The following is a 25518-nucleotide window of genomic DNA, read 5'->3' on the forward strand; positions in this document are numbered from 1 at the left end:
GTAGTAATTGTCACTTCAGTGGGGCATCAGACTATATGGCGCAATAGCAATCTGTTCACTTTGGGTGCTACTTCTATTACAATGTGTCTCAGTGCCTCGAGATTCCACAACATATGATAGATGTACAGTACGACAGAACACTTTATTTGATGAAAACCAACAATTGACAAGTGACAATTTAATTTGCTGATTTACTTGGTGGAGATGCTCCGAGCCAGAGAACAAGTACTCCAGAGGCGTTAGCAAGTGTCATGTGACAAAGTGGCACTTGTGTCAGCTGTATAATTGAATTCAATACTCATTTTTAATTGGGGAATTTCAGTTCTTTTTAATATATCAGCTAATCGGATGTGTTGGCTACTAGATATTCCATCTTTTATTAGATGTAATTGGCTAAAATAATATTTTTTCCTTTTATTTGTAAAAAAATTCAAGTAAATAAAGTTCTTCCGTGCGACTTTTCTTGTTGTTATTGTAAAATACTGGAGATCTATGTATTACATATGACTACAAGATATGAATTCATCAGGGGATCCGCTGATGATGAAGTATTACCCAGAACAGCTTGAACAATTATCTCAAAAGTACCAATGTTTGCGCCTCTGGCTATGTTTTGGAGAAATTTTGTCTACTTTTTATGTTTTTCTAAAAACACATAGTAAAATGGCATAAAAAAAAATGCCGCCTTTTTGGTGGAGTTTTCCTGATGTTTTTTAATGCCATTTTAATGGCAAAAAATGCTGCTGCCAGATGTTATCTTGAAGTCAATGGCCAAATATAAGATACCCTACGAACATTTTTTTTTTTAGGTGACCTTGTTTTTGAATTTTTGGGCTCAGTGGAATTTTTCCAAAATCAAGCAAGCTTGGCTTTGGTGGTTTTTTCATGACTTTAAAGTTTTTGTCCCGTAGACATCCATAGTTTTTTTTCCCCTCTTGTATCCTCTTCAAATAAACATAAATGTCAATGTGTATTGCGTTTCTTATGGCGTTTTTTGGTGGTGTTTTTTTCAGAAAAAAGCATGTGCTGCAAAGAATCTGCATCACATGTTTATTGAATCAGATGATTTGCAATGTAAAAAACACCACCTCAAAAAATGCAGGTAGTAAAACACACTGTTAGTAAAAAACACCATAAAAAACTAGTTTTTAAGATGTTTTTTTTTATTTTTACAAAGTGTTGAAAGCCTTAACCCCGTGCATGTAAAATTGCATGTAATTGCCGTGGATATGTCAAGAAATGTTTTTTTTTAAATATTGATTGGTAAAGGATTTCCTAAACATTTTTTACAACGAATAAATGGTTAATAAATGTCATAACAAATAATTTCTGGTCCTTAGTCCCAAAAAAGGTAAATAAAATTTCATTATGTTTTTAGGTATAATAACAGATGTGTCCTTTCTTACATTTCTTCATATCTCAACATATTCTGATACATGTGACATTTGATGACCAGTTTTGAAAAAAAACATGATTTTGTGATACTCTGTCACGAGATGTCTATGCTATATGTGTCTATTTGTGGCCACCCAGTGGATGAGAATTGCAGCCCGTCAAAGGTTTTGCTAGAATGTGGCGATATTGTATTGAATTTGTTTCATGAGAAATTATAGTCCTTAACCAAATTCAAGAAAAGGTAAGGGAGGGTGGATACATCTGTATATTAATGTATCATTAGATGTTAGATTAGTATGATTTAATAACATTGTATACAATTTACAGCTAAGTGTTGTTGTTTTTTTACCAGTGCATTGTTGTACCAATAGATATAAGACTTACATTACCATAAAGTATTTAAATAATAAACAATAGATTGAGGATAGATAGATAGATAGATAGATAATCCTGAAGCGAAATCCCCATCCACAACATTGCCGGCGCTGTGACCGTGGATTCCACTCCAGGTGAAACCCATGTCGTCTGTGTCCATTTATGGACAGTGATGTCACTGGCTTCTCCTGGAGTGGAATCCCCGGTCACACCATCAGGGATTCCACTACAGCAGAAGCTCCTGACATCAAGCGCTCCGTCCAGGAACGGAATCCCCGGCCACACGGGGATTCCGCTCCTTCAGGGAGCTACAGTGGCGCTAATAGTTAGCAGAGCAGGGAGATACCTCCCTGCTCTGCTATAGGGTCGTCGCTACCTCTGTAGCAGCCGTAGTGGCTGCAAGCAGCTCCGCCGACAATGGAGGGGCCCCATTTTAATGGGCAGCACGGGCGTCCTCATGTCCAGTGTCGCCGCTAGCAGCCGCTACGGCCGCTACAGCGGTAGCGACGCTACTGAGTTAAGAAGCGCCCGGGCGGAAAGGCGACTGCTGAGTCGATGGGCCTGGGCGCTTCTGAAACAAATAGGGGAAGGGAGCCTGCGCAGCGCCCCCTTCTACCTGCTGGAGCGATGTGCCCTGTTCAATGGCACTGGTCGCTCACCCCTAAGGCCGGCCCTGCCTATACACAGGTATCTCTGAGGATGTCCAATTTGATATAAAAGTTTGTTCTAAGGCTGGGTTCACACAGTGAAGATTTGCTGCAGTTTTTGCATGTAATTTTTAAGCTAAAACCAGGAACAGAACCTAAACAGAAAAAATATATAAAGAAGGGCCTTATAGGTCTGCTCTCCTGAAGCCATTTCTGGTTTTGACTTAAAAAATGCATGCAAAATATGCCGCAAATCTGAACTGTGGGAACCCAGCCTAAAGCCTCATGCACACGAACGTGTTTTTGCGTCCGCAATTCATCCGCAAAAATGCGGATGAATTGTGGACCCTTTCATTTCTATGGGCCCATGCACACGACCATGGTTTCCACGGTCTGTGCATAAGCCGGGAGCCCGGATCGCATAAAAATAGGACAAGTCATTATGCGGGCCACATTTGCAGTCCGGGCTCATTTGCAGTCCATGATTTGTGGATGACCCGCGGATGACGCTCCGCGGCCGTCCGTGCCGTAATCACGGACCGTGCACACCCTTTGTGGCATAATACAGGGTCTGTGCATATGATATGTGCATTGACCTAATATTAGTGACTCTGTTTGCCTCTACACATCTTCAAAGCACAAGGTTCAGTACATGAGACCTAATAGTACATATAAAAGGAATCTAATAGTCTAATAAGGTGCGGGATGCTTTGTAAGTAACGTAAATATGCACACAATGCAAAGCAGTAGCAGTTACGAGGCACAGGCACCTAAGCCATTAAATGTTACATTACATTAATTCCCACTGCTCAGTACATTTACAGGATCAAATACAGGTTTTCTGATTCATAAGAACTTTAATTGAGTAGATAAAGAGGTCCTCATAATTATAAACTGCAGTAGGTATAACAAGAGGCTAAATACATAGCTGTGGTTTTAATTAGCTGGTGCTTCAAATTAGTAATTGTGGTTTCAGTCAGAAATCAGTGACTTTATACACAGCTAAAGACTCAGCAACGAACAGTTCATTCCTCATTATATCTCTCCATGTGAAGATTTCAGGAGCACGCCATGCTGAGCTTGAAGGGAATAGTCATGTATTCCACACTGGTTATCTTCCAACAGCAGTGGAGCTCTATGGAGATTAAATATATTATCGCTCACGATCTGAGTATTAACTGTTCTTTATAAAAAGAAAAAAAAGGGTCACGAACAAAAAAAAAGATAAACAGCGAGAGGGAGCATTTTGGCTCTGAGAGCGTTTGTTTACAGCCCTTGACTTCCACAGTATTTGCCGCCATAGAGGCAAGTGAAATATTAATTTACCAATGAAATAAATATATTACAAGAGACAGGGATGCCTGAGGTGCTTATTATATGGAGCATTAAAAAAGTACAGATGTAGCAGAGCTAAATTTGTCAAATGCAGATGTTTGTTGTTATATAATAAGTCGTTTACATATCTGTTATTCATCGAGATGCTCAAAGAAGTGACGTAAATGACAAATTCAGCTCTGCTACAATTGTAAAATAAAAAATATATCTTATGCATGTAGCTATATATACTGTATATTTGGGATAGAAAATGTACATGTCGAGGATGTAGCAGAACTAAGGCAAAATGTGCAAAATGTAAAATGTTGAGTTAATGTTCGACTGAATTGTTTGAAAAGGTACCGCTGAACATATAGACAGACGTATTCAGCTTAATGCCTATATAGTTGCATACGTCTGTCATAGACTGCCTTAAAAAAGTATACTGCGCTGTATGTTTTTTTATACGTCTGTAATAAAAAGTGCAATAAACTAAACTATTCAATACAGTTGGGGCTGCGGGATCCCCATATATCCCAGCCAAAAATATAGTATATCAGATGTTTGCCTATAGGCAGGTACCAATAAGCATGTCAACATATATGGCATATGCGCCAACAGTATACTATGTTCAGTGTGAATTGAGCCTTAGTTTGTCCTATGGCATAGCTCATCGTGATGTCATGATGCATTATAACAGCTTTACCTAGCATTTAAATTACTTAAATTACAAATTTAATTCCTCTACATCTGTGGTAAACAGCATCATATGTTACTATACATACAGTATCCTCTGGTACATGTAGAGATATTGCTGAGACACAGTGTCTACCTGTGTATCTTGCTGCTTGTCAAATGTGAAATAAAAGTCATGGTCTGTCAGGCTTGGGGAGTGCAGTGAGTAGGGGATAAGTGACATTTGGCAGCCTGGACTGTCTTCTAGAATATTGTCTCATTGAATTAGAGACAACATATCTCTAAACAAGGATAGTGCAATCCCTGTGGTCTAGGTTTTAGTCTTTTTTTTCCCTAATTCGTTCAGTAGAAGTAAAAGGGAGATATTTGATAAAGGGAGAATATTTATCAGTGTTTGTTTAGTTATATATTTATTTACCAGATTGTAGTACCGTAATGTAATATATGTTGTAAAATACCTGTTTAATGACCTTGTTGCCCCTTCAAAACAAAAATGATAAAAGATGGAGAGATAGACAGATAGATAGACAGACAGACAGATAGATGATAGATAGATAGATAGATAGATAGATAGATAGATAGATAGATAGATAGATAGATAGATAGATAGATAGATGATAGATAGATAGATAGATAGATAGATAGATAGATAGATAGATAGATAGATAGATAGATAGATAGATAGATAGACAGATAGATGATAGATAGATAGATAGATAGATAGATAGATAGATAGATAGATAGATAGATAGATAGATAGATAGATAGATAGATAGATAGATAGATGATAGATAGTCAGATGGACTGACGAACAGATAGATAGATAGATAGATAGATAGTCAGATGGACGAACAGATAGATAGATAGATAGATAGATAGATAGATAGATAGATAGATAGATAGATAGATAGATAGATAGATAGATAGATAGATAGATAGATGATAGATAGATAGATAGTCAGATGGACGGACGAATAGATAGATAGATGATAGATAGATAGATAGATGATAGATAGATAGATAGATAGATAGATAGATAGATAGATAGATGATAGATAGATAGATAGATAGATAGATAGATAGATAGATAGATAGATAGATAGATAGATAGATAGATAGATTAGATGCATGAGATAGATAGATAGATAGATAGATAGATAGATAGATAGATAGATAGATAGATAGATAGATAGATAGATAGTCAGATGGACGGACGAACGGATAGATAGATAGATAGATAGATAGATAGATAGATAGATAGATAGATAGATAGACAGACAGACAGACAGACAGATAGATAGATAGATAGATAGATAGATAGATAGATAGATAGATAGATAGATAGATAGTTATGAAATGTTATGAGTATGAAAAGGATTAGTTAAATAGATAATTACATATTGAAATCCGACACGCCCGATACTTCTTTCCCCCGATGCCTACCACTATCGGGCTATCCACAATTGACAACTTTGATCTGATTGTATTTCTTCCACTTAAGACTCCCACCCAATTGTGCCGCGGTAGCTTTTTCTTCAGACTCTTCAGCTATTGTTATATGCATGTTATGTGATTTGTTTGAGTATAATACCAATTAGTCTATGTATTACTGTGTGATTGGCAAATTGTGCATGTGTGAGAGGTAAACCAAGTGTAACAGTCATCAATGGCGCTTGTGAGAGTAACAAATAGCTTATTCTAATGACGGTGAGTGATTTCCATATAGAGTGAGCAAGTGTGACAAGTGTGTGGGTTTCTAACCGTGAGTATAACAATGTAGTGACCTCTTTGCATTATTCAGAAATCATCTTTATTTATTCCTTCTCCATCTAAACTTAGTTGTTATCTCTCATTCAGTGCATTTTTTATTCCGAAAACGATGGTAAATAACAGCAGAACAGCTTTCCACTATACATGCATTATTTCATTTGACTGCTAACAAACATTGGGTTAAGTATTTGCAGTACATAAATAAATACGATTTGCCAGTATAATAAGGGTTGACAGTGCTGTGTCAGGGCATACAATATGAGTGACATGTTACCAATAGTATTCTGCAGGCCTGATCTTTTCAAAGTAAAGAATGCTTCATATTTTTTTTTCTCTGCTGTCTTTACCAGTCACTATGAACAAGACCGAAATGCCCTCAAAAGAAAAGAATGGGAACGAAGAAATCAAGAAGTTCAGCAGGATGAAGACCTTTTTGCCTCTGGATTTAATCTGTTTGGGGAGCCATACAAGGTAAGCCTGATTGATCAGATTAGAATGATTCTTATTCTTTACTATCATTTATTCATTCATTTATTAATAAATTATGCATAAATTGTAATTTTTTTTAAATCAGTTTATAACCCCACACATGGCTTCATGGGAATAGCTGAAACTTTATACGTGATAAAAATATGAGCCGACCAACAGTCAGGACAATACTGCTCTCATGAGTACTACATCCCATCCTAGAGAATAAGAGTTTTCCCACAAAAAAAACTATTTACCACCTATCCTTGTTGGTGGTCTACAGTGGTGGTCTGAATGCAGAGAACCCCACTAGTTGCTAGAATGGGGGACCCTTGTCCTTGTTTCCTCTTAAGTGGTCAACTGCTATTGAAAGGATATTTATAGAGTCAGGGGGTAAGTCTATGGGAGAAATGGAAACAGTACATCTATTCACATTGGAAGCTAACTATATAAGAGGGAACAGGTATGCCCTCTTTTATAAACACTGGGAGATTTAGGTTCTAAAGTCTGTACAATTGTTAATGCAGCTCGTGTCTACTAAACAGGGTGAACCCAGTTCCAAGACACGTGGAAAATGAATTTGCAGGGTTTATTATTTATGTAAATCAATTTCTATGACAATTGTAAAATTAAAGGTGGATGTACACTTACAATATATATATATATATATATATATATATATATATATATATATATATATATATACATACACACACGTGTATATATATATACACACATACATATATATATATATATATATAAACCAAAAAACCATATATATATTTATATGTATATATATATATATATATATATATATATATACATATATATATATATATATATATATATATTTCTATGTATATATATATATATATATATATATATATATACATATATATGTATATATATATATATATATATATATATATATATATATATATATATTCATGTGCATGGGATTTTGCTGCTCTTTCTCGCACTATTAGCCACTCTGTGTAAGTATACCCTTATGGCCCCAGATCTAAATGCTCTATTATATCATGTAGAAAACCAATGTAATATTTCAAGAATACCAATACAAGTTTACACCAGTGAATTAGATACCTGTAATGTAATAGACAAAACATACTATTTTCATAGTCGAGATCAGGTGCAGTATAGTAAACCACTACAAAAAATGCACTTGAAATCATTACTCACCATAACTCTTAGCAGAGAGCTAACTAACTTTAGTCTGTACTGATGGTTGTTTTATTTCTTGATAATGAGTTAAACTGTGTACGAGGGAACAGAACAAATAGGCAAGTGTTTAAAAAGTGCTGGATAAGTCCTCTTGCTATGTTCCCAGCACAATAGTATCCTCTTGTTTTCAGTGTGGAGGTTGAATAGAGAGAGCCTATGTTTGGCTGTTTCCCAAATGGTACATTGTGCAACTCTGTTGAAGGAGACAGCTTATAAACAAAGAGCTTATTCTTGGCTTAGCTAAATGTAATTTCTGCCACTAAAAATGACAAAACCTTGGGCCTGTTAGTAAGTAACAATGATTTCTTGCCCTTGTTCTCTCAACTGTAAGTTGTAAATATGCCGCTCTCTTTTAACGTTGGATAAATCCACAAAATTGATATAATTGCATGGCTGTACGATCATAACAATAATCCAATGGTGTGCTTTCAAAAATCATTGTAATTATTCCAACTATGGTTTGCTTGGCGATTCTATGTATTGATTAATAACAGGAATGTTATACAATACTCATGGAAGTGAACAGAAATTGTCAAAAAGTTAAAATATAAAGGACAAACCCATGTATTTTTGCATCGTAGAACTGGATTATACCATATTTAATAGCAGCCGCAGCCCTTCTCTACTCCTTAAAATTAAACTTTGAAATGATAGCCAAGAACACACAAGATTTCCGCTATCTTGCTTTATTTGTCTGTCTTTATTGACTAATGGTGCATTATCAAAGAAGCTGACCATGCCAAAGTATAAAGTCTTTTCCTCCAAAGTTCATTGTCTTTTTCTCCTAACCTGTCAATATCTGTTATTTCAAGACACTTAGTTACGTTTTAAAATTTAATAAAATGCAAAAAAATGAATATCTCACTGGACGGCAGTCTGGTCTTCCTGCCTACTCTCTTAGGTTTCAAGCCTGGGTGTGTTCATCGAGCTCTCCTAACCCTCCCCTCATATTCCTGTCGGCAGTGTGAGTGACCTATTATTGTCATAACCATACTGCTTCCTCTTTGGTGCAACAAAACATTTTCAGAGAAAAAGACAGGCACACCATGAAGGAATGGACATGCTCTCACACCAAACAGTGTGAGGAGATAGCTCTGTAGCGATGTGATTGTGAAGTAAGGTTCTGGCAAGGCAGTACCTAAATATCTACTATAACAGTCTCTTCAAAATTAGTGGTGGACACAGCCTGAAACAAGAATAAAACATATTACGGCTTAGACCCAAGAGTTTTATTACATGTCTTGTAAAATAAGTTTTCTATAGGTGACTCTTCTACAAAAGGTGGGAGTGTGTTAAAAATAAAGCTAGTAAGACTAAGGGCTGTGAGTAATACCCCTATACCAACATGAAAGTGCTTTTATTATAGCAGTTTTATTACATGCACTGTAAGTACATGTTCTGTTTTTTTATCACTGGAGGTTTGCTTTAATTAAAAAAATAAAAAAAAAAGACGGTGACAAATTTTCTTTAGGTGACTGCATTAAAAAACGTGGTAGTGGATAAAAAATAAAGCTGTAAGCAATTCTCCTGTCCCAACTAAGGGGTTGCCTGCTGTAGACAATCCCTTTTCATATACTGTATCAGGGCTTATTGCCGTAATAATAAACCGAGTTTTAGAGCGTTATCGGGAGGAATTGGCTACATTACATACATATTGGCTACATAAATTATTGTTTTAATTCATAGATAATGATGTATAAGTGCTGTATCGATATGCATTATTTTGACTGTATCCCACTACAATCCCATTTTCTTTCTGTTTTATGAGGGGGTTTAATAAATGGAGCATTGCAGCTTGAACATACATCTGCCAAAGAGCTTAGAAATACAGAAAATGACAATTGTATTTCCTTCTTTTTAAAATGCAGACAAATAAAGGAGATGCTCTTACAAACCGTCTCCAGAACACGTTGGGAAACTATGATGAAATGAAAGATTTATTAACCAATCACTCCAACCAGAGTCATCTTGTAGGAATTCCCAAGAATTCTGTTCCTCAAGCAGCAGTTGAAAAAAATGAGCAGAACGTTTTCCTAGAGCAAAGAAATAGGGTGGCACAATGCCCCCAAAGTAGTAGCCATTCCTCCTCCTCCTCCTCCTCAATGCCTCCACCTTCAGGCCTAGGACCAATTTCTACTCTTGTGCATGAAGGAATTAGAAAATCAAGAACAGAATGGCCCCCAAGTGGGCATAATCCCTCTTGTACTCAGTCCAGTCAAGCCAACAGTCAACCAAACCGGTCCAAACACAGTTCTTCACATGATCTCTCACAGATAAGATATGAAGACCTTTACAACTGCCAAAATGACCAGCTTAAAAGTGTGACTGTTGAGGAACCAACTCCTGCAACTTCCTCTTCTCACTCAAGAAGACATAATCACTCAAAGACATTAAGCGGAGAACATTCTTACAAAGAAAACAGTCATTTAAAGTCACCAGTTGATTTGGAATTTTTAGGACATGGCTCCTTGTCTCCCCTCCCATCTACATCTCTCTTACTGGCAATCAATGGCCTTTCATCTCAAAACTTTCCTCCAGCACTTCACAGTAAGACAAATATGCTTCAACAAAAGCCAACTGCGTATGTGAGACCAATGGATGGTCAAGACCATGTACCAAACGACTCCCCTGAATTGAAGCCACCAACAGAAATTGAAGATGGATATAACAGCCTGCCATTTGGAGCAATATTGGATGGAAAGGTCAACGTACCAGTCAGCAAGAACAAATTGCCAAAGCTTAGTATCCCACAAACTAATGAAGTAAGTTCTTATCCTTATGATATATTTTTTTGTGCTTGTTTACAGATTGTGCAAATCATGGCTTCGATGTCCAGTGTCTTAGCACGTGTTATAATATGATTATTGTTACGATATATATCGTTGCATAATACTTAACATTTCAGTTTACTTGAGGAAAGAAAATGTTATTTTTACAGTACATAAATATTTTCATGTTGATAAATAGCCAATAATTGACTAAATCTTTTTCGTTAAGAAATCTAGGACACAATGTTAATAGTAAAGTTGGCATCAGGACACTTAAATTGGCACAGACAGCATCAATTATTGAATTTTAAAACCCAAGCCAAACCAGGCAGACCATGCATAAAAAGTATAGTTTCTTAATTTTTGTCTGGACTTAAAGAAACAAATGTGTGTTTTTTTTTTTTTATAGAAATAGCGCCACCTTTATCCATAGCTATGTCTGGTATTATAGCTCAGCCTTATTTAAGTGAATGGGGCTGAATAGAAATACCAGACAGAGTTACAAGAGAGAAGCTGTTTCTGGAAAAAAAAGTTAGACCCCTTTAAGGCGACCTCATCTATTTAGCTGTATGGGTGCAATTATTAGGCTACTGTCAGCTCTGCTCAGTTTTTTTCGGAGGCCATATTATCGGCCCATTATACCCAATGGCCTCCAAAAAAGTCAAGTTGATCTAAGGGTCTTTTTTTCACGGCCTGACATGGGCTGTGTAAATAAGCACCGACCAACGAGACAGCTCATTGATCGGCGCTCGTTTGCTCCTTTCACAAGGTGCAATGCATGGGGATGAGTGATTTTTACTACAATCACTCGTTCCGAAACATTTCCATCATGTCAGCAGCACATCACAGGGAGATGTGCTGTGGCAACGATAATATAATATTTCATGCTGCATAAACGATGCGATCAGCCAATGAATGAGCGTATGCTCGTTCATCGGCTGATTGTTGCCACGTTTACACAAGTCAATGCTCGGGAACAAGAGTTCATTTGATTAGCCCCGTGTTATCCCCTGAGGACGTTGCTTCTGCAACTAAACATGTCGGGGGGGCTATCGCCATCTTAATAATCACTGACGGCTTAGTTACTCTCTCTAATTGTGTGGGACTGATTCTACGAACGGCAGTCTGCAGCTGCCGAATCAGTCAGTCTCTCTCATTGCGTCCAGCGATGTGCTGGGTGCGTGCACTTTGATCTTACGATACATACGAGCCGTCTTCTGATACAATTTTAACCTTTGTTGTTGTCTGTTTGTTTGATTCATTAATAAAAGTTACATTTTAACTGCTACTACTGACACCAATTCTATGGTGGCTGGGAAATTGGGACCTCTGTGCCTTGGCACATTTCTTTCTCATTGTTCATTTATCCCTGCCAGCCACTAAGGGTCTTCCTTTTGCTTTTCAGAGTTCATATGAGCGCTCGTTTTCCCGATCATTGGCCCATGTAAAAGGGCCTTAACCCGTTAGTGACCGACCCATCGTGTTTCTACGTCGGTCACTAACGGGCCTTATTCCGATGCCATAGACTTTTTACGTCGCGGCATCGGAATAAGTAAACAGAGCAGGGAGCTGTCAGATCTCCCTGCTCTCAGCTGCTAGAGGCAGCTGAGGGCTGGGAGCGTCCCTGCTCTGCCGTCTGAGATCGATATTAGTATCGATCTCACACGTTTAACCCCTCATATGCGGTGCTCAATAGCGAGCACCGCATCTGAGTGGTTTTGGAGAGAGTGAGGGAGCTCCCTCTCTCCCCCACAGACACCCGGCGATACGATCGCCGAGTGTCTGTGTCTCTAATGGCAGCCGGGGGTCTAATAAAGGCCCCCAGGCTGCCTGGAGTGAATGCCTGCTAGATCATGCCGCAGGCCTGTCCGTGTTAAAAGGACAGGCAGTAATACACTGCAATACAAAAGTATTGCAGTGTATTATAAATGCGATCAGAGAATCGCATATTGTAGTCCCCTAATGGGACTAGTAAAAAAGTGAAAAAAAAGTTTAATAAAGTTAATTTAAAAAAAAATGTGAAAAAAAATGAAAAACCCAGCTTTTCCCCTTACAAACTGCTTTACTATTAAAAAAACAAAATAAAGTTAAAAAGTTACACATATTTGGTATCACCGCGTCCGTAACGACCCCGACTATAAATCTATTACATTATTTAACCCGCACGGTGAACGCCGTAAAAAAAATAATAAAAAACTATGGAAAAATTGCTGTTTTCTGTGAATACTGACTTTAAAAAAATGTAATAAAAAGTGATCAAAAAGTCGCATCTACTCCAAAATGGTACCAATAAAAACTACAAGTCGTCCCGCAAACAAAAAGCCCTCATACGACCGCATCGGCGAAAAAATAAAAACTTTACGGCTCTTCAAATATGGAGACACAAAAACAAATAATTTTGAAAAAAAAGCGTTTTTACTGTGTAAAAGTAGTAAAACATACAAAAACTATACAAATTTGGTATCGTTGCAATCGTAACAACCCGCTGAATAAAGTTTTTGTGTTATTTATACCACACAGTAAACGGCGTAGATTTAGGACGCAAAAAAGAGTGGCGAAATGTCAGATTTTTTTCTATTCCCCCCCAAAAAAAAGTTAATAAAAGTTAATCAATAAATAATATGTACCTAAAAATGGTGCTATTAAAAAGTACAACTTGTCCCGCAAAAAAACAAGACCTTATACAGCGATGTCGACGCAAAAATAAGAAGGTTATAGCTCTTGGAATGCGACGATTGAAAAACGTAAAAAATAGCTTGGTCATTAAGGTCCAAAATAGGCCGGTCATTAAGGGGTTAACAGAATTCTATTTATTTTCTATTAATCACAGCTTCACCAATAAACATTTATAACATATCCTACTGATATGCCATCAATAATGTAGTAAGAGAACTGATTTAAGTTATGTATTTGCCTAGAGACTAAAGTATCAGTGATTCTGTGTACCAAACTGATATAGGTAATACCATAAGATATAAAGAACCTTGTCCTTTTCTAGCATCAGTGCCACTTTGTTATAGCGCATAGTGGGGATGACAGCAATCAGAGCCGCACCACTCGGACATTTATGGTATACGCCACTGATACTCCAAAGGTTCAAGAAGAGAAATTCATCAACTTTATTATTTCATAAAGATACAAATATGAGAAGGACAAAATACAAAGTGTTACAGTGGCTAAAATGTAACAAGATATTCACAAATGTATTTCCTGACTCTCAAGAACTATATTTACCTTCACAATAAACTTTGAGGAATGTACCAGGCTTTTTCAGCCTAGATCAGATTTTCCTTCTACTAAAGTAATACAGCGTAAATAATGTGTCGGTCTGTTTTAAAACTCCATGTATTTATTAGCATTCCAGAGTGCAACAAAGACTGATGTGTTCCGCAGTAACACTTGAAATAACTTCTGAAGAGTTTTATGAAAACTGTGATTTCTTGTTATTCCCATCAAGTAAACAGTAAAGGCTACTGTCATATGGACTTGCTAGATGTAATGTGCCTTTTAATGCCTGTAGCCCCTTGTAGGATGTTTATGGGCACAGTTATGGTGATGTATTTGTACAGCTCATAATAAGCTTTTAGCAGGAAACAGTAAATTCCCGTATGTTTGCAATGTTATGAAATATTCTTCACAGTGCTACATCAGCATTGCTGTCTATTTTAGCATGTTTAGACATTCTGATTGCTTTCGTGATGGTAAATATAGAGTTACATTATTTTGAAAAATTGGTTCTAGTAAAATGGTTATTAATTTTAGACATGACAATTTGACCTTTAGGGACATTTATAAAATCGACTTGAGGTCCATACTTGTGCCTCATGCACAAGCCAGAGCAGTGTACATGGGTTCTGTATTGAAGCATGTGGAGTCCCCCCATGTGCTGCCGCCTGGTATCTTCGTACGACACCATATTACAGAGATGCTTTTAGAAAAGAACACTCTTTTATCTCTCTTATTCCAAATTAATCCATGAGAAAAACTCAGCATGCCTCTATATGAAATTGAATACAGCATAGCTACATAGACTCCTTTGGGTGTTTATTACGGTTCTATGCAACTTAGATGGCACTGTTATGTGGCCCTGTGCACAAGGTCTAGTGTCTTGTACCATCTGCACATAGTTATATAGAAAAGGGTCATAGATGTCGCCATGAAAGTCAACAGACTACTCATTATAAATAATACAATTATGTTAAAAACAAACTCGTTGCAAAGTATACTTTTTATTTAACCCTACTAAGAATGAAATGGTCACCAATATTTCAACAAACTTTGCATAAATCAATAGTGCAAACAAATATAGAAAAGTTTGTAATATATCTTAATAGAGAGAAATGCCTCTATCTTCACTTATCAGGCTCTCCCCACCTTCCCTCTCTCCTAACTGATCACTCACTCTGAATTTACTGCTAAATCCATCCTTTCAAGACCAGACGGACTCTCAGCTCACTGAATAATCAGGTTACAGCTGCCTGTAGAAGTCTATGAAGTGGGGAGGGGGGAGTAGGAGAGCAGGAGTAGAGTGAGAGAGAGGCAGAGAGACACAGACAGTGCAGCAGCTTAGTATAGTAGTAAGAGTTATATGTCACCTCAGTGCTAGATTCACAGCTACACTGCTCATTACTGCTGTATGGTTTCCTCCATGCTGCAGCTGTTTCTATGTGTGTGCTGAAAAGGAGTAGTGGAGCAGGATCTTCTCTCTTCTGTGTTCTGTGTATTGGAGAAATTATAGCATTAATGCTCACCCTACTAGTTTAGAGAAAACATAAATTAGAGATAGAGCCTGCAGAGGAAAAAAACGGCTTCAAAATGCAGAAATCAATTTATATATTGATAAGAAATAGTGTTCCTCATGTACACACATATGACAGCCTATTCTGAAAAGTCACCTGTAAGGTTAGTTACTGACTAGTATACTGTAACTAAAGCTTGTTGAATGAAAGGATATCAAACTTTTTGATACACTGTTTAAATTCCTTACCTTTTACAACATCTCTTCTTACTATCGTTGAATAAAACCAGTGTATTTACAAACATCAGAGTACAATCCTGAATACATAGCTGCCATTATTTACAATGTATTTGTTTACTAAGTCCTAGCATGATACTTTGTGAGCAGCGCTAGGTCAGAAAAAGTTTTCAGCCTGTAAATCTAAACAAGAATGTTTCCATTAACTGACACCAAGCAAAAATCTTGAAAACAGTGAGGAATTAAAATAAAAAATATATTAAAAAACGGAAAAAACAACAACTTTAAGACTGAATTCACACTGCTTTTAGTGTCCGCTTGATGTATGTGCTGGGATGGCTCCAAAGGACATACATCAAATGTGTCAGGAGGACCATATTCACTCGGCAGGCGGCAAAAAAAAGTGTCCTTTTCGCCTCGGTTGGGCTGGAATATGTCAATATTCATTTTTTTCAACTGTAGGGTATAGCGTATTTTGCTACACTATTCCATGCAGAGGCATCCTGCAAAAGTAAAAGAAACTACATCTTCCAGCATGCTCTGGCAGCCAAAGGCTTTATTATTAAAGCCAAAGGGCATGCTGGGAATTGTAGTTTGACAACAGCTGGAGTGCCGAAGGTTTCTGACCCCTGCAGTAGGCAAATTGGTTTTAACTTGCTCACAGATGCTGTCATCAACATATCTAAGCCAAAATATAGTGCAAGAATTATAGAATGCCTCTCCCCACACAAAATTTCTTTGAGGTAGCAATGGGAGTAGGGGTTTATCGTAAGTGGAAATATTGTTCCTGATATTAAGGTTGGGAATAATTGATCTATGTAGTTTTACATTACACATTTCAATTAAGCTTATACTGTTCACTTTCTTATTGAAGAGTGGTATGCAAAGTATACAAAATAAATAAAACAACCTTCTCAACAGTGTATGTACACGTTATTGCACTGTGGCAATCTGCGGAAACAAAGAAATGCATGTTACAGTAAGTCATTATTCATTGTAATAAGGCAATTCTAAGTCTGAGCCTTTTATGAATTAATGTAAATAATCATGAAATCAATTTCCTATTACATCGGAATTCTATAGACATTTATTGATATTTTCCCAAGTCTAGTAAAATGGTGCTGATTTCCCATAATAAACTGAACAGTAGTTATCATGCGATTCACATAGACAACCCTGATCTGGGGAAACAAATCAATTTTACTTTTTTCATCACCACTTAAATCCTGAAATACAGAAAACTTCCATTTCACATTCCTGCTCAGATATATTTGATGGCTATAATATTCAGCAAACAATAAGCTTTGTTATGTGTTTCAAATCATGTAGCTATTAGGGCATGACCACACATGGCGGAATTCCTCCGCAACTGTCCGCATCCATGCCGCACAGAATCTGCGTTGCAGATTCTGCAGCGGATCTGCACAAAATGTGCAGAAAATTGATGCGGACTGGCCGCTGCGGACTGCAGGAAAAGTGCTTCTCTTCTCCCTATTCAGTGCAGGATAGAGAGAAGGGACAGCACTTTCCCTAGTGAAAGTCAAAGAAATTCATACTTACCGCCCGTTGTCTTGGTGACGCGTCCCTCTTTCGGCATCCGGCCCGACCTCCCTGGATGACGCTCCAGTCCATGTGACCGCTGCAGCCTGTGCTTGGCCTGTGATTGGCTGCAGCCGTCACTTACACTGAAACGTCATCCTGGGAGGCCGGACTGGATACAGACGCAGGGAGTTCTCGGTAAGTATGAACTTATATTTTTTTTTACAGATACATGTATATTGAGATCGGTAGTCACTGTCCCGGGTGCAGAAACAGTTACTGCCGATCGCGTAACTCTTTCAGCACCCTGGACAGTGACTATTTACAGACGTCTCCTAGCAACGCTCCCGTCATTACGGGAGCCCCATTGACTTCTTCAGTCTGGCTGTAGACCTAGAAATACATAGGTCCAGCCAGAATGAAGAAATGTCATGGTAGTAAAAACAATACGCTCCGCAGCACACATAAGATCTGCGGACTTCATTGCGGAATTTTGACTCTCCATTGAAGTCAATGGAGAAATTCCGCCATGAGTCCGCAACCAGTCCGCCACTGCTCCGCAACAGACAGAGCATGCTGCGGACACCAAATTCCGCTCCGCAGCCTATGCTCCGCAGCGGAATTGTACGCATCGTGTAAACGAACACTGCTAAATTAAAGTGAAAGTCAATGGAGAAACGGCTCCGCTGCGGATTAACGCTGCGGAGTGTCCGCAGCGGAATTTAAGTGAAATTCCGCTATGTGTGAACCCGCCCTTACTGTGTCTATTGATCAGCTTAGTAGTTCTCAGTCTAGAAGGACAAACGTTCTAAAGCCACGTTCAGACGTGGCAGAATTTTTCTGCTGCAAATGTGGTATAGATTTTGGCCAATTACGCAACGAATCTGCACCAACATTTGTATATTTGACAGGTAATTCAGACGTTGCAGATATCACAGTGGACTTGCCACAGATTTGTTTTTGCATTGCAAAGGCTGAAATACGCAGTGAAATTCAGCTGCTTCTCCGCAACATAATGTGCATGCTGCGGAGGGAAAACTCTGCACCGCATCCTAATTTCCGGACAGTTATTTTCTGCAACGTCTGTACTAAGTTTCCTAAAATTGTATAGAAACAAATGTAAAAAACGGCTGCTGCAGAATTCCACTGCGGAATGTCCGCAGAGGAATTCAACAGCAATTCCGCCACGTCTGAAAGTGGCCTAATACTCCATTAAAGATATCCAGAAATTGACAAAAAAAATACTTATTGATTTAGTCCAGACAGTTAATGTGTGTAGCTCTAGCAGTGATATATATTTATTTTTCGTAATGAAAAAAAGAATTAATTCTCTCTCGACCTCTATGAAGTGCACTTTTTTTTTCAGCGAGGCAACAAACCCTTCAGTTATGGGAAAAGTACATAGTCATACCATTTATCAGATGATCTGATGTTCAAACCTAAATCAACAAGAAATACATACAGTCGTTTTGGAGTCAAAATAAATAAATACTATGACCCAATCATTCTAACTAATGCTTACAAATATGAGAATATTTTAAAGGGACTAGAATGTAATCGATTACGGCATTGATTCCGTCAAAACGACGGAACCCTTGCACAACAGAGGCAAACGGAAACCATTTGCACCGGATCCGTCACTATTGAAATCAATAGTGATGCAAACGGAATCCTATGGTTTCCGTTTGTTTCAGTCAGGGTTCCGTTCTGACGGAAAGCTTAGACGGAATGCCTGAACGGAGCCCTGATGCAGATATGAACAATGCCTTAAAAGACAGAGACTTTCCATTTTTGTTAAGCATAATCATTGAAAAGCAACCTTCTCACATATGTCCGGCATCCGCTTCAGTTTACCTCCGGCGTCAGGTTTCCGGTTTTCCGACGGAATCAATAGCGGAGTCGACTGCGCTATTGATTCCGTTGGAAAACCGGAAACCTGCCGGAGTGGTGACGAACGGAAACCATTAGCGATGTTTCCGTCCCCATTGCTATCAATGGTGACTGAAACGGAAGCTGTGGTTTCACTTTCACTTTCACTTTCACTTTGCGGGGTTCACCTGACGGAAACCTCCGACGGAACCCTGGAACGGAAAGCGAACGGTGATGTGAACAGGCCCTTACATAATAGTATTAAATCAGTTTTCATTATCTATGTTTGCTGTGTCTTAAATGTTGAATGCAGCTGCGTGAGCAGGACTAAATCAGGACATGTTTTTAACCACTAAATGTAAGAAATAATGATTTATTTCACTGACTGCAAGCATAGATCGTGGACATTGAGAGTAATTCATATTCTCATAATAGAAGATTACATAATATTTCATTGCACAATGAATACGTTTTATTTACATCCCCTAAAACTAGCTTACAGTGATGCAGATAAAGCAATAACTGTCCTACAGTATGATGTTACCTATCAGTGCTGTCAAGTAATCTTACAATGTATTAAAATTTCACAGACTGCAATAAGTGAAACCAGCTGCCAAGGTAAAGGTAAAGAAGAAAACAAAATATTAATACTCAATATCACTCCTACGCCCTCTTTAATTTTGCAAGGAGCCAAGTTGTTAGGATACTATGTTACCTCCTACCTCTGCCTATAAGCCCCAAGTGCCAAAGTGTTGCAAAATGTCACAGGTTATGCAACAGACCCCTTGGCACATTAGATACCAGTTGGCTGAATCCACATTTGGCAAACATTTACACATCCCAATCCCCCCATAAGTATGCATGTTCATATCAGCTGAACTTGCAAGTTTATTTGAATGGGGAGAGTGGAATAAGGGTCCTTCTACACCGGTCAATATGGGCCGTAAAAACGAGCGCTGTTCAACAAGACAGTTCAATGATCGCCACTCGTTTGCTTCCACAAGGAGCTATTATCAGTAATGTATGTGGACGAGCGATCGTTACTACAATTGCTCTCCTGGTCCCCATGCTTTTCCATCATGTTGGAAGCACATCTCTCTGTTTACACAGGGTGATGTGCAGCTGCCAACAACGGTAATATTTTGTGCTGCATAAATGATACAATCAGCCGATGAACAAGCGTTTGCCGGTTTAGTGGCCCATGTAAAATGGCCTTAAAACTCTGCTAAACACCTCTAGCAGCGACTCATTTCTCATGGGGAACAAAGGATCGAGCATTAAATACAAAATTACCAATCTTTTTTTCCCCCAATGGCTGCTGGCGGAGGGCTGTCAAGCTGCCCCAATACATGTTAGATTCTTGACCGTCTTTAACCCTATGTGTATGGCCAGCTTTGGCTCTGTTCACATCATGTTTTGGCCCTACATTTAGCGTGTGTTAAGTAAACACCCAATGTATATGCTAAACATGACCATAGCATTCCATAAGTCCGACGGAGGCCAAAAGAGTATCCTTTTGGCCTTTGTTGAGCTGATATATGTTAGTATACCATTTTGTTTAAATGTTTAAAGTATGGAATAACTTTGTAGACTACGCTATTCCATACAACGGGATTCTGAAAAAAAACATATACCAAGAGGTATAAGTTGATTTTTTTTACCATGGGAGCCTAAGAGTGACATATGCTACTCTATGACACATATCACAGGCATCCGTTTAACGTATACGTCATGGGCTTTTTAATAGCTGTTCATTACGTATACGTTAAACAAATACCTTAACAGTCTTTGGGTGACGAATGCCTGTGACAGATAGCCTCATACATATAGGATTTAATGGTATCCGTTTAACGTGTACGTCATGAAAATTGTCATGACATAGACGTTTAACATATACCGTAACAGGGCCTTATCTGTACATTAACGCATGTTAAATATGATACATTTTATTACAATGTTAGCCCATTTTCCTAAAACAATTCTATAATGAAATATTTTTCTTATGGCTGACGTTTAAGGGTAAATCCTAAAACATAAAACCTGTTGAGGACTACTGCTATTATCATCTTTCCCCTGGCTTCTATAGAATAAGGGCTCATTAATTAATTAATTAATTAGAATATATTTATAGTAGCACCCTGTGAGGTTTTGAGGGCTAGCTTCATGTTTGTTAATTATTGCATGCCATCGATGCTGTATCTAGGCCAATTTGCTCCATTTCTTTGGTACAATGGTGAAAGTTCTCAACCGGGCATAGCTAGGAAGAGATCCTAACAAGCACAGTTACCTTGGCCAGGATATTAGATACAGGGCTAGGGGAGCAAACTGAATTGTTACCGTGGGTAATTTTGAGCCTGTCTCTGACTCTGCTCAACCACACCACTATCTCCCATGTAAAAACCCTGCAAAATATCTTAAAAACAAGCCATTTGTGTGTGACAGTTATATAAATTTAGTAAAAAAATTAGTGTAAATTTGTGGTTAATCAAATTAAAATTCCACTTCTGAGAATATTGATAAATGTAACAAGAGAGCAGTTCTCAGTAGACGCAGCCAGCACATCACATATGCTACAATACTGGGCTGGCTCTTACATTATATAAATCAAATAACCCAAGTTAAAACATTTCCATGTGCTAATGAGAAATGTTTTAGAGCATTAATATACATATTAGCTTGGGAATAAATTAGCCGGGAAACACTACATCAAGACTGATGCAATTTCAGAATTTCAGCTCTTGGGCAAGTGAATATAATTGTGTAAAATTAAACACTTTTATTATTGTAAATCCAAGTGGAATCGTTTGTATTTTTTTAAATAATTAATAATACTGTAAAACTGAGGCCTAATATTTTAACCCCTTCCCGCCGCAGCCATTCTTCAGTTTTTTACTTTCGTTTTCTCCTCCCCACCTTTCAAAAGCTATTTTTATTTTTACATCAATATTGCCATATGGAAAAAACAAATTGTTAAAAATAAAATTTGAGTTTTGTCGCCACATTCTGAGAGCCATAACATTTTTATTTTTCTGTCGATTGAGCGGTATGAGGGCTTATTTTTTCGCAGGCAAGCTGTAGATTCTATTGGGTTACATGTGACTTTTGATCACTTTTATTAATTTTTTTTATGGGAGATGAAGTGACCAAAAAAACTGCCATTCTGGAATGTTTTAGTTTTATTTTTTGCGGCGTTCACCGTGCGGACTAAATAATGATATATTGTAATAGTTCAGCATTTTACAGACGCGTCAATATCAGTTATGTTAATTTGTAATTGTTTCTTTTACATTGTGATTGAGGGAAAATTTTATTTGTTTTATTTATTAAAAAAACAACTTTATTTTACTGTTTCTTACTTGTCCCCCTAGGGGACTTGAACCAGCGATCGTTGGATTGCTTGCATGATATACTGTAATACTAATGTATTGCAGTATATCGTGATACTGACACACTCAATTGAAGCCCTGCCTCCGGCATGGCTTCATAGGAGTACAAGATGGCAGACCTGTGGGCCTTCATTAGGCCCCCAGGCTGCCAAGCCAACCAATGGCACCCCGGGATCATGTTGCAAGGGGGGGGCGTTGTAACGTTACAGGGGGCCCCCCTGTTCTTAGTCATTCAAATGCCGCCGTTGCTATTAACTGCAGCATTTAATAGGGTAAACGAGTAGGATCGGATTAGAGTGGGATCCCGCTCGTTACCCTGAAGTGTTGACTGTAACACACAGCCGACATGCTCGTTCTATGGAGAAGCTCAGCCCGTGAGCCCGCTCCATATTCCTCCACCCGACACGCGCCGTATATATACGGCGGATGTCGGGAGGGGCTTAAATTAAGTATTGAAACTTATTTTACTCAAAAGCTAATTGTTAGTACCATGGTTATTATAATGTTGATAAATCGAGCAGTTATTTTAACCCCTTACAGACAATTGATGTAACTGTACAAGCTCCCAGGCTGAGCCCACTCCATATTCCCTATCCGATCCCCGATCCAATCCCGGCCGTCTATCCACTTAGATGCCATCGACAATAGTGACTGCAGCATCTAACCCATTAGAAAGTGGGTGGAGCCCCCTCTGTCACTCTATCGCACCCCCTCATGCGCGCGAAGCGATCGTGGGGTTCCGATGGTTGTTTTGCCAGCCTGCGGGCTTAATAAAGGCCCCCAGGTATGCTAACTTTCTGCTCCTATTGGGGTACAATCTTAATAGGAGTTTGTAAAAATTACAATACACTGTAATGCAGTGTTTAATACAATACAATGCAGTGATTAAACAAACGTTTGTTCAAGTCCCCTAAAAGGACTAAAAAAAACAAAACGCTAAATAAAAATTTTTGTAATGTACAAATAAAAAATAATATTCAATGTTTAAAAAAACCCTTTCCACATTTTTTCCCTGAAGTAATGTAAAAAATAGAAAAAGAAACATAACTGGTATCAGCGCGTCCATAAAACTCCAAACTATTACAATATAACATTATTTAAGCCGCAGAATGAACGCAATAAAAAAATGAAAAGTCCAGGATTGCTATATATGGCCACCTTAGCACTCAAAAAATGTAAAAAAAGTGATTGAAAAGTCTTATGCACCCAAAAATAGTACCAACTCCAGTTGGTCTTGCAAAAGACAAGCCATACCACAGCTCTACTGATGGAAAAATAAAAAAGTGATGGCTCTCAGAAATTTGCAACACCAAATCTTCTGTTCTTAACAAATTTTTTCTTTGTAAATAAAAACCGAATTACATATCGCCGTAGTCGTATTGATCTTCAGAATTAAAGCTAGCATGTCATTTTTACCACATAGTAAATGCTGTAAAAACAAAACCCAGAAAACAATGGAGGAATCGCTGTGTTTTTCCAATTTATGCCCAGTAGGGCCATCAATACTAGATTTGATATACACTATACATTTGCTGAATGGATACCGTATACTTTTTTTATACCAACCATTGTTGGGCAATGTATAGATGTCAAAACAGAAAAAAAGACTGCTCATTTTTTGATTGCTCATAAAACTCATAAATACTAGGATAATGATGTGTGTGGCATTGGTGCAGATTCATTCATTAAGACCAAATTGCTGTGCTACATGCATCAACATGAAGTTGAAACCCACAATGTCCTACTTCAGCTACAGCAAGAATACTTTCTAAAGGCTTCCTGCCATCAAATTCCCAACTATGATGTCCTTGCTATAGAACGTGTTATACACAGTCTGGACATTAAATCAGGTTTCAATAAAGCCCCATTCTTCTCACTAAACATAGCTTCTCCCCAACATTACTCCTGGGCAGACAATCACGTTTCACTGCAGCAGAAGTGTCTGCCCATGACTAAGCAAACCTGTAAACATTTTTATTTAATTTGTTTTTTTAATTATCACAGAAGCTCTCCCTCCTCCCCTGAGGAATTGAGAAGATAAAAAAAATCAAAATCCTATATACATTAATACTAAGACAGCAAGAATTATTACTAGGTAAGGAATAGTGACATCATCTAATGTGAGGTGCTCAGCCAATTAAAAGGCTAAATGTCAACATATATCTAGGAGTCATTTTCTTCATTGACAGCTTCAGGCGGATTCCACTGCTTTGTCACACTATCTACATGGGAAAGAAAGTGATCTTGGTTCCGCTTCAGCTTTCATGCCCATAGACTCTTTCCGAAAGCTACACCTCTTGGCCCATCCCCGCAATTATGTTTTCAATAAAATTTTGAGGGGGCCTCTATCCCTGTATCTTTTATCAAAATTTCAAGGAGTTTAGGGGCTTATTCTGCAAACCATGACGTTAACACCTGAAGATATTATGAGGAATTCCCTGTTCACAAAGAAGCTATTAATGCAGCTTTTCAGGTGGAGTATTTAATTAAGCTTTTTACTTTAATTTCAAGCTCCGTAAAGAGCAGAAATATACGTCTTTCTTTCATTCAATTCCAGTGCTGATGTGGCGATACACTAGCCAGCTTGCTGGAAGTTTGCACTTTTTAGCCGCTTATCTTGCTGTATTGTTACAGACGAAAGCCCACAATGGTATAGTCCAGGAGACTCAGCACTTTTAATTCCATTCTTAGACCAAGATACTGACCGGAATTTTCAAACGCTGCTGGGAACCTCAAAGGGCTTTCAAAAAGCCATTATCACCTTTAAAAGCTCAATTTTCTTTGACCATAAGCAGCAGTTGAGTTCACTTCCTAAAATGAATATATATCTAATTATATTCTCTTGTAAGAAAATCTGGGAGTTAAGAGATAGTAAAGTTCCAGATATATAGAACAGAGGTATGGAATTTGCAAATCTTTGCTGCTTTCTGTACACTTACGACTGTGTTAAAAGGGTGGTCCAGGATTTAAAGAAAAAAATATTGTTAGGAGCAGGAAAGTTGATAAGAAAAAAAAAAAGTTAATAAATAGAAATATAAGGGCATGTTCAGACGTGGCGGAATTCTGCAGACACT

The 25518-nt window shown here is 37.9% G+C and overlaps 1 protein-coding gene across 1 annotated transcript in view; it reads left to right on the plus strand.

Annotated features, from left to right (window-relative positions):
• The window catches only part of LOC142697920 (AF4/FMR2 family member 2-like), a gene marked incomplete at its 3' end in the record, with an annotated part of 383807 nt that overhangs the window by 125392 nt on the left and 232897 nt on the right, over window positions 1-25518 (plus strand). Inside the window, exons 2-3 of the mRNA XM_075847722.1 lie at window positions 6548-6668; window positions 9776-10669. Coding sequence (XP_075703837.1) covers window positions 6548-6668; window positions 9776-10669 — 1015 coding nt within the window. The remainder of the gene's footprint in view (window positions 1-6547; window positions 6669-9775; window positions 10670-25518) is intronic.

This window comes from Rhinoderma darwinii (genome assembly GCF_050947455.1).
Source record: "Rhinoderma darwinii isolate aRhiDar2 chromosome 8 unlocalized genomic scaffold, aRhiDar2.hap1 SUPER_8_unloc_3, whole genome shotgun sequence".
In the NCBI taxonomy this organism is placed as follows: Eukaryota; Metazoa; Chordata; class Amphibia; order Anura; family Rhinodermatidae; genus Rhinoderma; species Rhinoderma darwinii.